At 41.1% G+C, this 17,635-nt stretch overlaps 1 protein-coding gene across 1 annotated transcript in view; it reads right to left on the bottom strand.

Annotated features, from left to right (window-relative positions):
* EYA1 (EYA transcriptional coactivator and phosphatase 1) overlaps window positions 1–17,635 on the bottom strand; it is a 113,028-nt gene that overhangs the window by 77,819 nt on the left and 17,574 nt on the right. Inside the window, exons 4-6 of the mRNA XM_063451333.1 lie at window positions 15,894–15,960; window positions 15,159–15,304; window positions 10,469–10,606 (exon numbers count right to left, since the gene is read on the bottom strand). Of these exons, the coding sequence (XP_063307403.1) occupies window positions 10,469–10,606; window positions 15,159–15,304; window positions 15,894–15,960 (351 nt within the window). The remainder of the gene's footprint in view (window positions 1–10,468; window positions 10,607–15,158; window positions 15,305–15,893; window positions 15,961–17,635) is intronic.

Genomic DNA, 17,635 nt, shown 5'->3' with positions numbered 1-17,635 from the left:
CTCCTATTAGCAAGTGTTGGTATAATGTCGAGATTGCATGCTCTAGTTGCTCGCCTCGGTCGCAAAGGCCCTCAAACCAGGTGAGATCTCGGTGTAGACGATCCCTGTGTGGAATTGAGTTGTAGTAGTGTTGCAACTGCAGGTACCTAAGTACCGCGATAGGTGTCCCGGGGTGTGTACCCATGAGAGAGGTGAAGTCACGTAATTTGCCCCTGTCAAGGACCTGGTAGATGGGGATATATTCCCTGTCGCTCAAAATGGGCCATGCACCCGATGGTATACCTCCAGCAACCTCCGTGTTGTGTGTGAGTGGGATCATGGGACTAGGGGAGGGTGAGACGTGGCTCGCACTTCTCAGCGACTTCCAACCAAGTAACGTCTGTCGAATCGGGCTTCCTCCTTCATCGTTGGGTGTTCGTCCCTTTGGGTTCCCCCAAACCTCCACCTCAAGTGACGGCCCCGCTAGTCCCCTGTCTAATGTGACCCATTGTTTTTCCACTGGGCTAAGGTGCCAGTCCAGAATCCGTTGCATTATCGTAGCCTGATGGTATTTCTTGATGTCTGGAAGGGCAAGCCCTCCACGGGGCCTTGGGCGGCATAGGATATCATGTCGGATCCTGGAACGTCCTCCGCGCCACACAAACTTAATGATAGCCGTTTTTAGGGAGCAGAAAAAGGTGCTTGGGATAGCCAGCGGGATCGTCTGCATGAGGTAAAGGATCCTTGGCAAGATATTCATCTTGATCACGGCTATCCTGCCGTGCCATGTTAGATGAGGATGAGACCACCTTTTCAGGTCTATTATAACAGATTTGAGGAGGGGGTCAAAGTTGAATCGGTAAGAGTCCTCCGGGGCTGTGGTTACCCAGACTCCCAGGTACTTCATTCGGCTTTGGCACCATGTGAAGGGGAATTGCAGGCCCAGGGATATATATTCTTCTGTAGGGGTTGTAATGTTCAGGACTTCGCATTTGGAGAGGTTAAGTTTGAAGCCTGAAATGCGGCCGAATTTGTCGAATTCTGAGAGGAGATTAGGAAGAGTTGTCCTGGGATTTTGTATGAAAAACAAAAGGTCATCCGCGTATGCGGCTACCTTGTGGTTTGTTGTCTGCCATGTGTACCCTTGGATGTCCGGGTTCATGCGGATCGCCTGGAGTAACGGTTCTAATGACATTGCGAACAGAAGGGGGGAAAGTGGGCAACCCTGGCGCGTGCCATTATTGATCGCGAAGTCCGCGGTCGTGGACCCGTTGACTCTCACGGTAGCGCGTGGATTACTGTATAGTGCCGATATCCAGGCCAGGAATCTCTGCCCACATCCCATCCGTTGTAATGTTGCCAGCATGTATTTCCAGTCGACCCTATCAAATGCTTTCTCCGCATCTGTTGAAAGAAGTAATAGTCGTGTTTTGGTCATTCTGGCGTGTTGCTGGATGGAGAACAGGCGAAGGGTACTGTCTCTCGCTTCTCGTCCCGGGATGAAGCCCGTCTGGTCCACATGGATTAGGTCCGGCAGAAGGTGGTTCAATCTGCTCGCCATGACCTTTGTAAACAGTTTGGTATCAACGTTCAGAAGAGAGATGGGGCGGTAGTTGCCGCATAGTAGTGGGTCCTTTCCTGGTTTAAGCATAACTGTGATGGTAGCTGCTAAGGACTCCGCACCCAGGTTCCCACCCTCGCCTACCGCATTGAGCGCCTTCGTCAGCCAGGGCAACAAAAGGTTAGAGAATCCTTTATAATATCCGGACGAGAAGCCGTCCGGTCCCGGGGCTTTGCCTGGCTTGGTCGTTTTGAGGGCTGCCGCTAACTCCTCCACGCTGAGCGGGGCGTCAAGTGCGTTCGCTGGGTCTTGGTTTATCACATTGGTGATCGTGGTGGACAAGTATTCCGTTATGCGCCTATCGTGGTTTCCGTCTTGTACTCCTTGTTGGGGTGGGCGTAGGTTATAGAGAGTTTGATAGAATGTTCTGAATTCATCGGCTATTTTTTGCGGGAAAGAGGACAGTTCGTTCGAAGCTAAACGCAGTTTCCGTATTTGCGTGCAAGGCATGGGGCCTTTTAATAGCCTTGCTAGGTATTTCCCTCCTTTATTGGCATGGGCATAATAAAATCCCTTTGTGCGTTGTATGGTACGAAGGTGTTTTTTAGTGATGAGCTCCTTAAGTCTCCTCCTGTGTTCCATCAATTCCCCATAGACGCTGTGTAGCTGTGAGCGTTTATGTTGACCTTCTAGTGATGATATCTTCTGGTATAGGTCTGCCATTTCAATCATAGTTGCTTTTCGTTTATGCGAAGCGATGCGTATAAGTACCCCCCTGATGACACTTTTGTGGGCTTCCCACACGGATATTGGAGAGGCGTCGAGTGTATCGTTCTCCCTGAAGTAGTGTTCAAGGTCCTGCTTTATCTGGTCCTTCACGGTGGGGTCTAGTAGGAGTGCCTCGTTGAGTCTCCATGTCCATGATGAGGGGCGGAACAGGGGGGACTCCAACTCTATCCAGACCGAACCGTGATCCGACCATGTGGCGGGGTCTATCTCGGATCTAAGCAGGCGGGTAAGACCTTCTTGTGCGATGAAAAGGTAGTCTATGCGCGAGTAGCGGTTGTGGAGGACAGAGTAGTAGGTGTAGTCTTTGTCCGACGGGTGGAGCGTTCTCCAACAGTCGGCCAACCGTAGCTCCTCCAGGGATCTGCGAATAGATCGTAAGCTGGTCTGTGGGACGCAGCTATGCCCCGAGGAGGAGTCCAGGAATGGGTCTAAGGGTACATTGAAGTCCCCCCCCACAACTAGAATACCATCCGTGAAGTCTTCCAGTAGATGTAGGGCGTTTCGTAGGAATGGAGCTTGCCGCCGATTGGGGGCATAGATATTAGCAAAGGTGTATATTTTATCAGCAACAATCCCTTTGATGAAAAGGTATCGTCCTTGGGAGTCTTGAGCACATTCAAGTTCTTTAAACTCGAGTTCGGCAGCCAGGATGATAGCCGTACCTGCCTTGTGGGCCGTCGGGTGGTTGGAGAAGAAGTTATGTGGGTAGTGTCTATTTTGGAGTGTGGGCGCCGCGCCCGACTTGAAGTGAGTTTCCTGAATCATGGCAACTGATATGTGTTTTTTCTTTAGTTCCCTCAGAAGGTGCGACCTTCGTTCGGGTATGTTAAGGCCTCTGCAGTTTTGTGTGAGGATCCTAATAGGTGAGTCGCGGTAGGCCATTTTCGTGATATATTATGGTTAAGAGCCGGAGACACCTCTGTATCTGGGCTAAGTCGTGTTCCCAGGGGGGTGCGGCGGCTGAGTTCGCCGTCCTGACGCAAGCCAGGGAGAGAGGGGGGGGGAGGAGAGAGGGGAAAAGGCAAAGGAGGGAGGGGTGGGAGACAGACGGGGTAGGGTCAAGTAGTCAAGACCAGGTTCCGGATCCCAGGAGGATAGCGCCCGTTTAGGGCTAGTGTAGAAAAAGGGAGTTTTTAGTGTCTAATGCGATCTTTTAGTAAAAGATAGAGATATGGATAGTAGATCTCGTGCTGCAACTAGTGCTAGTGGTGCCTCGTTCCGGTACCTGCCCAGGAAGGGGGGGAACCACAGCCTAGCTGCTCAACTCGTAGCACGAGTGTATGGTGTGGGAAGCGCGGATCAGGCTCCGCCCAAGAGGGTAGGTCTAACAGGTGAAGGTATCGTCCGCCCCGTCCGGCCCCTATCTGCAAGCATTGAGTCAAGCGTGTCTGAGCATAATAAATGGGGACGTCTATGCTTCCTAGCAGCATAGGGCCAGTGTGAGGAGGCCGGCTGCACGTGAGCGTGCCCATTCCCAGCCCCCGTGGACCTCTCAAAACCCTTATACAGATTGTAGTCATGTGTCCCATATCACAGGACGGTGGGGGGGGGGGGGGGGACATCCGTGACATCCCAAGTAACGCAATCACAAGCATTTTATCCAGCTGGTATAAAGATAATGGGTTCGTCTATCCGACAGGTTTAACATACTATTGAGCAGATGCCAGTCCCGCCAGTGCACGGTCTCATGGTCGTAGTAAAGCAATGCAAGAACAGCATGCGTAGGGGAGCAAAACCTAAGGTATAAGCCTAGGCGTGGATCAACATAATAATATAAGTCCCCCGAGGTGGCTCTTCGAAAAAAGAGGGGGGGGGGGGGAAGGGGGGGGGAAGGGGTGAGGGGGGTGCCGGGTATCAGCCTGGTTGGCATCGTGTGTGGGTCGGGAGTGGGGGTGGGTGGGAAAGCCACGATAACACTATAACCTCACTGGTGGGCCTGCAACATCCATGCGGGGAAAACAACATTGCAGGGAACGTGTAAAACAACCCCAGTGCTGTCTCCCACCCCGCACCCCGTACCTGAAAACATATTGCAAATACATATGAGTGAATAAATGGAGAACGTTATTGACAAAAAAAATCATATCTATATGGCAGTATGGGGGTCAGAGGTCCTAGGGTACTATGCATAGCCCATGTCGCATCTCCGCCACCATGCCACCCCACCCCCTCCAGCAACGAGCGTTACTCGGGCGGGGGGGGAGTCATGTCTGGATACACACAACATTCCCTCCATGCCCACCACCCCACCACCCACTCCCGAGAGTAGTTACCAGTATACATATGTTAGCCGTTCCAACCCCATCTATCAGCATTACGTCACCCGGTGATGGGGACACATTCGTAACCGGGTGATGTGAGGGATAGAACTAAGATCATGCACGATGTCCCCCATACACCCCCCACCCCGCACCCCACATCTATAACATTTTAGGCCAGAAGACTATATAACACAGAGAAGGTGAGGTAAAAAAGAGAAACAATATCTACGTGGTGTCATGGGAGTCGGTCCTCTCAGGGTGCAGTCCATATTCCATGGGGTGTAGCTGTGTGGCTCAGTCCCCCCCGGTATCCCCCCTCCCAAACCATCGTGCCCCAGTCCCAGTGAGGAGGTTCCGCTTCGGATGGAACAGTGGGAAAGCCCCCGTAAGGAGCGGTGCCGGCAGACCTCCGCCAGGTTGAAATGAGCCCCGGGGTCTGGGTCTCCAGCCCATGGGTATCCCAAATCCCATCCCCCCCCCAAAAGAAAAAGGGTGGCCCAATGTACCTGTGATTAGAACCTGCCTCGAGGAGGGCCAGGTTAGCTGGGAGGCTGGAGTCAATAGCTGTACGAGGGGTTCGGGAGCAGTGTCAGGATACGGCACAGAACCAGGGTCCAAGGAGAATGAAGCAGGTCTTACTCTTCCGGAGAAGTCGGGTTGGGACGCCGTCTGGAGGGCTGGGTGGAAGGGGATCGGGCTTCTCTTCTTCGAGACGGTCTCGGTGGTCTCGTCGGGGGGGCCGCCGGGCCCAGGATCCAGTTAGGTACAGCAGGAGGGGGGAGGCCTAGGTCTCCCATGAATCGAGGAACATCTTCAGGCCACCGGATAGAAGTCCATCCATTGCGATGCCTGGCCATGAGGGCGAAGGGGAACCCCCATTTGTAGGCGATGTCACGTTCCCTCAATGCAGTAGTCACAGGGCGGAGGGCCCGCCGGGCCTCTAGGGTGATCGGGGAGAGATCATTATAAAGTGTGACTTGCGTGTCTCTATAAGGCCATGTCGGTCTCTCCCTGGCCTTCCTCATAATGGCGTCTTTAACGGGAAAGGAGTGGAGACAGCATATGAGGTCTCTCGGTCCATCCTCTGCAGATCTGGGCCTAGCAGCCCTGTGTGCCCTCTCAAATTCGATATGTTCTGGTGAGGTCGGCTGCAGGATGGTCTGAAAAAGTTCTGTAAGGATATCGATAGCATTTTCTGCCGTACCTTCAGTCTCAGGCACTCCTCTAATGCGAATATTGCACCTCCTGCCCCTGTTATCCAGGTCTTCAAGGTGTCGTCTCATCGAGAGCAGCATTGTACCCTGACGGGCTATTGCGGTGTCCGCGGACATTTGATGTGTTGTGAGGGCCTCAACGGCCTCCTCCGTGCGGGCAATGCGATCCGCATGGGATGAGACCTCTGCTCGGAGTCCCGCTATCTCAGCTCGAAAGGTCTCTTGTATAGTGGAGGTAAGGGCTTTCAGGTCGTCCTTAGTGGCCATAGAGTCCGTTAGGCTCCTCAGCCTGTCCTCGATTCTTGCGAGGGCTGTGCTGTCCGTCCCCGTGGGGGTTGTCGGCGCCATCTTGGGGCCTTCCCCCTCTCCGCTTGCGCCCTGTTGCGGGAGGAGAAACCCGTCCAGGGGCCCCTGCTGTGGATTCCTGGGGGTCTGGGGTTGTTCCGGGCGTTTAGTGCGACCCATTTGGCTCATGTGTGTCGCTTTTCAGAGCTTTGTTGGGGTCGGACGGAGCGGAGCTCACCCTCTATGCGGCCATCTTAGTCGGCGCCGTAACCACGCCCCCCCCTAAAGCAGTTTAGCTTCCTGAAATGCTTCATATGTGAAAAGGGTGTTTTCTTTCATTCATTTTGCAAAAAGTGCAGATTTCAATAGAAATTGGTACTTTTATAAATTAACCTTGTTATAGTCCCATGTTGTCCATCAGACAACCAGTCCTGTTACTTCCTAGCTCAGTAGACCTAAACTCAAGAGGCAGCCATTGACGAGAACACCTGCCTTACAAGGAACATTGGGAAGTATTTGATTGGACAGCCACAGAAAGTCTGGGAGGTATTAAAGGGGAGGGCTTGCAAAGGCTGCAGACAGGCTGTAGCTTTTGCAAGCAGTTTTTAGATATACTTCAAATGGAAAAAATGCATAATTAAATGCTTACGCATTTCCATTATAGGGAAACTAAACAGTGTATTTTCTTTTTGTATTTGGGGGCTGGATTGTCCCTTTAACACTTCACATGCGATGGAAGTGATTGATTTACAGATACTCAAAATTCAAGAGAGAAAAGGAAACATGATAACCATGATGTTGAAAAATGCCAGAAAGTCCAAAAAATCCAAATAAAGGGCAAATGCTCTTATCAAAATACATTGCACACTCTCAACCACTGTCTATTTGTTAAGCAGATCTTTTGATGAGTTGTTATAGAGTACCCAGAAATGCAAAATCAAACTATTAACTGTGAGCAGTATTGATAGACATACAATTTTATTTTTTGGGAAATACTATAAAATTGAAACAAGACAATTATTTATTCTAAAATGTACCGTAAGAAATTCATTTAACAAAAGAGAAAACATATATTTCTAAATATTTTCTTTTTAAACTAAAATACTGGAAACGATTTAAAAAATATTTTGCCCCAAGTTAAATACCCCTCTTATTACTTAATATTGTATGTATGAAGCATCAAGATACAGACTGCATTGATTTGAATTATTTTGTTGTTTTTAGAAATTTATTTTTAAGTAAACCAGTTTATTTTTTATTTATTTTGTATATTTAGCATCCATACCCCGAGCTTCCAAAATATACACATCATGGACTTCCTGGCTTTCTGCCCTACAAACTCCAAAGCCCTTTTAAACTCTATTAAGTTCTGTAAGGCAGAAGGAATTTAGTGGAAAAATAAAAGGGCATCTTAGTTTAGATTCCTGGATGTTCAGCATAACTTTTATACTTTTCAGAGAACAAGATTTTAATTCAGTGTTCTCCTCATCCCTAAATCCCTGGTAGATTACAAAGACCGTAAGAAACCTGAAACAGATTGTTGATGTGTGGCCCCATTACATGCTGCTGGCATAAGGTCTCAATGAAAAGTCTCTTGAATTCCAGTTTGTTAAACTTAGGGCAGGCCAGCCCTGACATTCCAGATGCAGGAGACTACATATCCCATAATACTTTGCCTTCCAGAAAGCTAGCAGAACATCATAATAGAATAAGTCCATTCAATCTGGGCTGGCACCGAACGTCTACCCAACTAGGCATGAAATCTTGAAATAGCAATTTGCTGATAATCCACATTTTATCAAAAAACTAATAAACTCAATATTTAATGAATAAATATTAACTACAACTTTACAACTAAAATTTCCATAACAGTCCGTAACCTCTATTATTGCCTTTCACAATCATAAAAAAATAGCATTCGGATGTATTAATGAAGGAAAATGCCAGCCTGCAAGTTCTATTTCCAAACGAATAAATAAAACTTTACTTTAATATATATTCTATTCATACATATATTATTCTAGTGATGAATTACATGTTGGAAATGTTACCAATCCCCCCCCCCCCCCATCCCCCCAAAACAATAAACTCAGTGTCATGAAATGTTCTAAAATGATGATTTATTTTTTATATTCCATAACGCACGCTATAAAGCAAACTTGTAAATACACAACAAAGTGATACAAAAAAGTATAAAAGGCGATTCATCAAATGATGAGGGAAAATATATGTTTGAGTTTTGGGACTATTTGTTTGACCATAAGTTGCACTTGAAGATTTCTAACAGAAGTTCATTTGCTTGCTAATCAACCTTCCTTGCCAAAGGCTATGTCTATCATCAGTATACAATATATGTGGCAGAAGTTAGCTCAACTCACTGGGGAAAACACCAAGAAGACCAGATGGGCTTTTAATCTCACGTAGTTTTTTTTTTTTTTTTTTTTTTGTACATTTGCTGCTGTTCAGACATCATTTGCACTGTTTTGAAAATGTCTTGCTCAGTTCCTGGACGTTACACATAAACACAAAGTAATTTAAAAAACAAAGCAAAATCCCATTAAATGCCCTTACCTATCCTAAAACCAATTAGCAGGAAAAGAAATGCTAAAATGCGGATTGCTACATGTTACAATTAAGGCAATGTTAATGGGCTGCCAATATGCGATATATGAAATACACTATGCAAAAGATCGAGCAATCTCATATAGTAACCACACAAAATATATCATATTTTATGAGCAAAGTTAAACAAGGGACACAGAAACACAGACAAAAATCCTGGAAAAGAACTATGAAAAAAAAATTAAAATTCTCAAGCGATCAGTCTGAGTGCTACTCTATATCTTTCAATTTTAATATATGCACATATATAACTAATAATAACGATAACTAGTTATATCCACGCACACATTTAAAAAAATACAATCTATTCTCAGAAGGCTTGTTGTTAATTTAGTTTAAAAAAAGCAATGTGACTGATATATTGCAGTAACAAAAATACTTTTTTATGTGTATAACTTTTATAGATTTGTCTGTATTTATAAATGTATAGCATAATAAAAAAATAAAAAAACATACATTTTACATTATAGTGACTGTTTTTACTTTTTCCTCCTCCAGCCTAATGTTTGCAAATTGTGCTTTAAATCATACGTGAAATCTCTCTTTTAGAGAAAAAGTTTAAAAAAAGGGAAAGTAGAAGCAATTACAAGGAGCTTTTTTTTTATCAGGGTAGCTGAAGGGTATCTCTATGAGCACCATAAATAGTTTTCTCTACAACCATCTGTAAAGCAGATCAAGCAGAGTGTGTTCACTTAAGGGAATTTGTATCAGATGGTCAAAAACCCTACTGCAGTTGCTCAGCTAGCTGTTCAAAGGTAGAGAGGTCCCTCCAGTTTTTGACAAGCACAAAATCAATATACATTAGGATCTGCCAAACAGAAGTGCTATTTCACTTAGTTAATAGGACATCAACAACCATCATCTGTTAAATTCAACAGGACATTGACCAGCCCACGATAAGAGGCTGATTTAGAAAAATAATGATAATAATTCCATAAATATTTTTTTTACGTTAGTAGCCATCAATTTTGAAATTGAACACGATTACTTTCATTGCCAAAAGAAAATGACATGCAGCAAAATCTACAATTTATTGAATAGGATTTTAACAGAAATAATAATCATAAGCCACATGCAGAGATATGAGACAAATATTATTCCACAAATATACTTTTAGAACTAAATCTATAATATATAATTATAAAAAAAAAAAAAAAAACAATAAAGGCATCTCAAACATTCTACGAGTGGTTATTGCAATCTATTAATGATTATAATAATAATAATAATACATTTAAGTTTTCAAGTGAATATGTTGGAAACGATCTTTAATGTATTTTGTTGCAAATCTATGAAAAGTCCCCTATGTGCAGTAGACAAGATGCCAAAATACTAGCGCATTGCAGTATGCAATGATACCTTTTTTATTGGACTAACATAATACTTAAAATACAAACTTTAACCCCTTAAGGACACAACTTCTGGAATAAAAGGGAATCATGGCAGAATATTTCCATCATGTGTCCTTAAGGGGTTAAAGAGTATTCCTCTCTTCCTCATTATTGTTTCAGTCCTGAGGAGGAAAGAAAACTCTCGAAAGCTTGCCTTTTAAGTATTATGTTAGTCCAATATAAAGGTATCATTGCATGCTGCAATACTCTGGTATTTTGGTATCTATATATATCTATATATGTATGTACATCTCAAAGACACACTGTAACACATTATGATCCATCTGTCAGATGAGCAGCACTGTGGAAAATGTTGTCACTTTGAAAAATAAACCAATAATATTCATTTGGATTGCTTTCACTTACCTTGCATTTGGTAACTGTATGGAGCTTGTCCTGGCTGGGGGGCGCTGAAGCTTGAACCGTAGCTTAGGAATCCCGTCTGACCCGGTGACTGTGATTGTGGTAATCCACCTTCTGTCTTGATTCCTGCCCACAATGCACCTAAATCAGTTAGTGATATCAGATCCGTTTGTCCAGATATGGATAGAAGTCCATTAAATAGTAACAAGGCAATCGCTGGTTGCTATGGACTACATCACCTATCATGAACAGTAAGCCTAAGGCTATAATCCACAGCAGCTGGAGGGCCAGACCTATCGGATCACTGCCAATGAAAAACAATCAGCGTTGAGTTTCATAAAGCTTTTATTCCTTTAGTGTGTCTGGTTTAAATACTTGAGATCCAGAACTGGAGTTAATGCCAAAACATGGTTGTAAACTTGAGAATCTTTGTAAGGCTGGCAAACCATCATGGGTATTGTAGTATTGTAAGACCATATCTCTCTAAATATCAGAACACATCACAGTGTAAAAATATGACAATAACTAATGCTGGAGATCTTAAATAATACAGGGTACATGATGTGATCACAATGTGTGTTGTATTATTACAATGTTACCGGTCATCTCCCTTTAGTGGTGACATATATCCTCCAACAACCTCTGGACCCCTGGATCTAGCTCCGTCAAAGGAAAAATTTAATCAGGGGAGGTCCTGGCAATGAACAAACGGTTATGGTACTGTTTAGGGATAGGATATTTTTTTTTGTGTTTCGAAGCTGTTTATTGAGCAAAGTAAATAACATTATGTGAAATGCACAGAAGTGCAATATTTAGAGTGGACACGCAGGTGCTAACAGGTAACGCATTACGGACATTGCTTACTAAATAATCAATAATACAAGGTTCTGGATAGGTATAGGATTATTAGGGTGGTCATAAGGAAACTTTTTTTTAGTTTAAGGTGTCATTTAAGTTTTGTGAGCTGTTTAGGGTTAGAAGGGGGCTTAGTCTTTGTAATGTATTTAGCGTTAGTGTGGGTTTTCAGGTAAGAAATGGGCATAGGGTTATGGGCTGATTAGTGTTTGGGAGTTATATGTCAAGGTTTTGTCTATAAATGGGAGATGTTCAGATTTGGGGCCATTAGGGTCAACTTCATTTACAGTTCGAAGAGGACTTTAAGGGACACCCTAAGTGCCAAAAGAATAGCTTCTTTATGTAGTGGTTTGGGTGTATAGATGATTTCCCTTTTTATGGACAATGTAAAATACTGCAGTTTCTGAGAAATGTCAGGGTTTGTATTTGTCTGACAAGATTGGATTACATTTTTCTTTATGAACTATGGGATTCAATGCTTCTCTACGAGAAGCATTATATAGGCAGAGCATCTCGATTGCAGCACATGTTCCCTATGTCCCAATGCTTCTCAAAGAAAATCACTGAATAAGACAAAAGTAACCAACATTGATGACTATAAGAGTGGTTGCACAGAAGAGACTGTGCTGGAGCTGGATTACAGGTAAATGTTACAGCTTTTTAACTTTTTTTATTTTAACAAAAGGGGGTCTGATTCTAAATTTAAAAAAACAAAACAACAGTCCAATATTTTAAAAGAAATATACACTTTGCAAAACACCATCACTTTGCTGTTCTATCCTGAGCCTAAACACTGTTTAATCAACTTTATGTCTCAGATTATCATGTTGATGTCTTAGCAACAATTTATTTCTTACATGTTAAATCTCCAATATAGAAGAAAGGAAGGGAAAAAAATGGCATACATTAAGTAAAGAGTACAGAAAGAGCACAATTGAGAATGAGGATAGCATAAAAGTAGAAGCCTAGTTGGAGATCATAGAGAAAAAGAAAAACAGACAGGAATATATATATATATATATAAATAGGAGCATATATTATGGGGAGAGCTTAAAGGATAAGCATAGAGAAAAAGAAAATAATGTAAAGCAAACATTAATGGGGAGAGCAAGAAATAGAAAGGATAGATGTTAGCTATTAGCATGTCTAACGTTGAAATTAGTAAAAAAAAAATAAAGTTAAGCACAGGCAAACAGAAAATGAGAAGACATAAAAGGAGGAAGGGAAATGGGATCAAACATAAAATCATGTATATGTCAAGATTTTTTATTAATTTATTATTTTAATGTGTTTAATTTCTAATTATGTATCCGTATAAAAGGGACAATGAAGCTCAGACTGCGCCTTAAAGAGTGGGATGGCAGAGATTTTGGTGGGATGTGTTTCCACGCTTTTTTTTAGGACTGGAGCACTGCTACATATTATTGTTTCATAATTTCATCAGCATATCATAATACTATTCAAACATCCATTAAAGGAAAGAACTTGAATAAACGGAATACTAATTCTCCAGAAAAGACAGATTATTAGTATTACACAAATTATTATTGGCTTAACTTTCTCGAAGAGTGGCATATTTGAAGATGTGGAGTGGCATGACTGTTGAATTACAATAGAACTCTGTAAACCACATATTAGCAAAATACTATAGCTTATGTTCCATTAAAACAGAAGGATTCTCATTTCAAGAAATGGTTGGGTTCACTTCTTACACTCTAAGCCAGTCCTGTTCCAGCATGGACAATTAGCTGTCACTTGTTTATATTTCCCAGAACTCTGTGTCAGCTGCATGCTGTTGGAGAATTCTGGAAATTGTGGCCCATGAACAGCTTGAGGGACAAAATTGAATGTATCTCTCCAACCAATTATTCATCACCTGCAAGGGCATTTTCTCTCCCAAATAGCATTGAAGCAAGCAATCATTTTCTTTACTATCAAATTTGTTTTGGGCATCTTTCAGAGAAGAATATCTTCTAGAGCAGGGATCGGCAACCTTCGGCACTCCAGATGTTTTGGATTATATTTCCCATAATGGTTTGCCATCTACAAGCATTGTGGGAGATGTAGTCCACAGTATCTGGAGTGCTGAAGATTGCCTATCCCTGCTCTAGAGTGTACATACCTCTTTGTTCCATCCTAACCTCAATAGCTTCAAAATACAGTGGTTTCATCGATATGGAAGCCTGCCAGGCAGATTTAGGTGTGGGCGTTAGTATAAGGGGTGTTGCCAAAGGTTTGAGGGCCATGTCCTGTTACTCACAAAAACTTTATATATTACATTGTGGGAAACATGGGAAATTAATCAAAACTCATCTTCTAGTGCTTCCTCTGGGTAATGGAACACTGGATGTGTTTTATAAAAGTGTGACACATAGACAAGTGTGAAGTGTGAATCGTTCTAAAAGTAAAACATTCAACATGCGTTTTTCATAGTGATTGCTTCATTTTTAGAACTTGTCTTGCTTTTGCCACTTTTTTATATCCCTCCCACTGTTTTTATTATATATAATCTGAAACAGTATAGAACATTGAAATGTTCAAATAACTTGCGAGTAACTGTATTATATTTATACATCCTAAATTCAGTGACATTCATGGAAGAATACTAAATCGAGAGCAAACTATAAAAATGAATCAATAACAGTTTTATTGTAATCTGCCCTTCAAACAAGCAATGATCACATCATAATTATAAGACAATGTTTTATCGATTCTATTGCATTATATTTTACGTGACATCACAAGTCTTTAATGAACCTGGGCTGCAAAATAAGGAAATTATTTTCAAAATGTTACATTAACATATGACTGTCCAACCTAATTTTTGAAAGCTCAAGTGCAATCCAATAAACATGTCTAGACGTAAATGTTTAGATAGTCAAAATGGAAATGGAGCTGGAATTGAATTTTAGATAATAACGTAATGAACTGGATTAAATAGATCAACAATTACATTATCAGACATTACAACAGCCCTTGATGCACAATATTCTGATTAATTGCTGGGCTTTCAAGAAATTTTACATGTAGATTTCCCAAAATCTACTTGAAGGGAAGGGAGCACTGTATAACAATATCAGCTTCTCCGATTTGCTAATTCACCAATTAATGGGTTAATAATTCCAAACCTTAGGAGAACCCAATATATTCAAAATGGAATGTGTTCCAGGAAGATATATTATTCAAACTCTCTAATTCATGTTAATACTTGCTCAGCCTTATGAAAATTATAATAATATAATAATAATTGTTTGTAGTGGATGTAATAAATAATGACATATATATATATATAATAAATACACAAGATCCAGCGCACTCTCCTATCTACTAAACAGCAACTTCAATGTCGACAGACTTTATTAGTCTGTAAAAGTTTTTTTTAAAAACACCTAATCTAGGCAAAAAAATGGGGATTTAGTTACATTATATGATCATACATTGCATAAGCCTGCCACAACGTCAATGTATATATAAATATTTTAACTTCAGCACTAAATATAGTTTAGTGTTAAAGCTAACAAAAAATGTTTTTGTTTTTTTGAAATATAAAATGCGAACTTCCATATTTTTAAAGCATAACACTGAAATCTACAAGGGCAAACGATAATTGAAAATTATCCAAAATCTATAATATAGTCATTTTCTCAAGACAGGGAACGACTCTGCAAACAGTATTGTGATTTTTCAAGGTGTTATATCCTTTATAAAACATTAATAACGCCCGCCATTCTAACCATGTGAGCACCAGTAGGTTGAAAAGAACATTTCTTAGTGACAACACAGAGAATCAGAAATGATTAGTGACTTAATTCCTTAAAGACTGGGGCACATAGCTCACCATAGGGTGGGATTCCATAAGGCTGTCCTGGCTGGGGGTATGCAGCATATGCTGTGGCTTGTTGCATTCCTGTGGGAAATTGTGTCTGTCCATATGCAGCCATAGTTTGGGACGAAGGGGTTGGCAAGATATGTGGGTAAACTCTGCTATGAATAAAAATGACAGAAAATAGGTACAATGTATTAGAAAACAGCAATGCGAATGTAAACTGTTCTAATCAAAAGTATGTGAATTGTACTAATTTAACATTTTATTATTGGTGAAATAAATGTAAAAAAGAGAAAAAAAGATTTAAAAAGAGAAATATATACGAAAAGAGAGAATAAAAGAGATCCACCGATTGCAAGATAAAAACGATGAGAGAAACACATGGAAAAAGAAAAAGGAGAGACAGATGAGAGAGGGAAAGAGAAAGAAAGACTAAGTTTTTTAAACTTTTTAACATTTTTAACATTGTTGTTTAGTCCTAAATTTAGCAAAACCGCTATATGATCACTACAATTTACTCTTCAGATCAGCAAGTAAATCCCTGTACCGCTTTAAAGACATTCATGCCCTTTTGTAGTCAATATCAGCAATGACACCATAGAATGCTGGGCACACGACTATATGTTAATAAATGACTATATCCTTTCTCCCAACCTACTGCCCGGAGTTACAGCTGTTTAGTATTCAGAGGTAGCTTTTTTAGTCAAATAACAACAAAAAAAAAATCAAAACAAAAGAAAGTCTTACTTGGATGGATATATTTGTGGGGAAAACTGGTGCGTCTGCCTTGGGCTAAATCCACTGTTTCCAATTACTCCACATAGACAGAAAAAGAAGGAAATGAGAAATTAAACACCCGTTCAGACATATAGACTAGACAGTGTGAGGTAGAAACGCACGGCAGTACGAAGCTGTTAAAGGAAAACTCCTGCACTGTTCTATAGAACATTTGTGCCAGTTTCATTAAGTTCTCTTCACAGAATTCTCGCATTCTAACTTTCTGTTGTCTATAAATCCAGCCTTGTGCGCCCCAATTCTGAACTCACTAACGCAGAATTACACCGGCTTTAGGAAAACATATTTGGCTTTGCCAAACCTCAGCAAATAAATAACAAACATATTTAGATGAATTAGATCAGGGGGTTTAGAGGGTCCTGTTCTAATGAGCTCACAATCGAGATGACTTTAATTGTGTAATGAGAGAACTGCGTAAAAGACCTAACCAGCGACAATCTTTTGAGTTTTTAGAGTCATATCTCATAGTTCTATTAGCACATTATGTTTTATTTATGTATTTATTTTTTGGCAAATTAAACTAGTTTGATGAGAGATGTCATAATACTGTAAATGCTGAATGCTTTATTTACTAAACATGTAGTTGTGGTTAGATTTTCGGCACTGACAACTAGTTGAAAAAATAGCAGTTGGAGTTGAGGATGTTTTTTCAGTTTGCCTATTTTAAAATCTATAACTAGATTGTAGACTCAAATATTTTAACCTGTTATATAGATCAATACATTTTCCTGAATATAAGAAAGGTTTTTCCATTTACACTTATTGAAAGTTTTTAAAAAATGCGAATATTCTGTTTTTCTTTTTGATTTCGACGCATAAGAACAACATTTTCTGAGATTTGCCAAATAATTTAGGACTCTGTTATATCCCTTTCAAAGTATGGCAGAACATAAAAGTCATGGAATGACTAGTAGAACTGATGTGAGCCAACACAGTACACATGTGCTGCAAGAAGGAAGTTCAAGCAACAAATATTATTGTTGCAGATTAGGATGTCTAAATCTGTCATGTGAACTACCTGCATGTTGTGTCTGCCGAATGAGCAGCGCTGTGGAATACATTAGCACTTGAGGGAAAAAAAAATATAGATTTGCAATTGTTAAAATCCAAAAACCCTCTGCTGTTTTTCTAGTTATATGAGGACATGCCAAATTGTTCTGAAACCACAATGTTTTATTTTAATTAAAATGTAATTTTTTATGATAGATTTGAGGTTTCAGGTTTCATCTCAAGAAATATTTTTAACGGAAGCATGCTAAATCGTGGTTGCAACGTAAAACATGCCCCATATTGATGTATTATATCAAATATTTTCTTTGTATAAAGGATTGACAACCCGCGAAGTAGGCTGTATAGTTGAAAAAGGTGGTCTGTTAGCAAAATGAATTCCCTGTGCTTTAGAAGCAGACAGAGCACAAGTTAAAATGTTTATTTTTGGTGATAAAAAAATACATATTTGATATTTTTCGCATCTCATATTAACTAACCAAATCGCTCTGCTAACAGTTCTAAAGACACATCATTTAGCTTTGCTCCGTATGGGATGGACAACTGCTAACTCCCACCTAGCAAGGAACGACTTTCGGAGTTATAAACCCCAAAAAGGTTAAATGCTAACAGCTGGCCACCCATACACCATAGATTGCCTCAATTTAAGAGATTAAATTTTAGCTGGATACAAAGATGAAATCTCC

Source organism: Pelobates fuscus, chromosome 4 (assembly GCF_036172605.1).
Source record: "Pelobates fuscus isolate aPelFus1 chromosome 4, aPelFus1.pri, whole genome shotgun sequence".
In the NCBI taxonomy this organism is placed as follows: Eukaryota; Metazoa; Chordata; class Amphibia; order Anura; family Pelobatidae; genus Pelobates; species Pelobates fuscus.
Note: the sequence above shows the minus strand (reverse complement) of the source record. Positions and strands in the feature narration are given on the sequence as shown.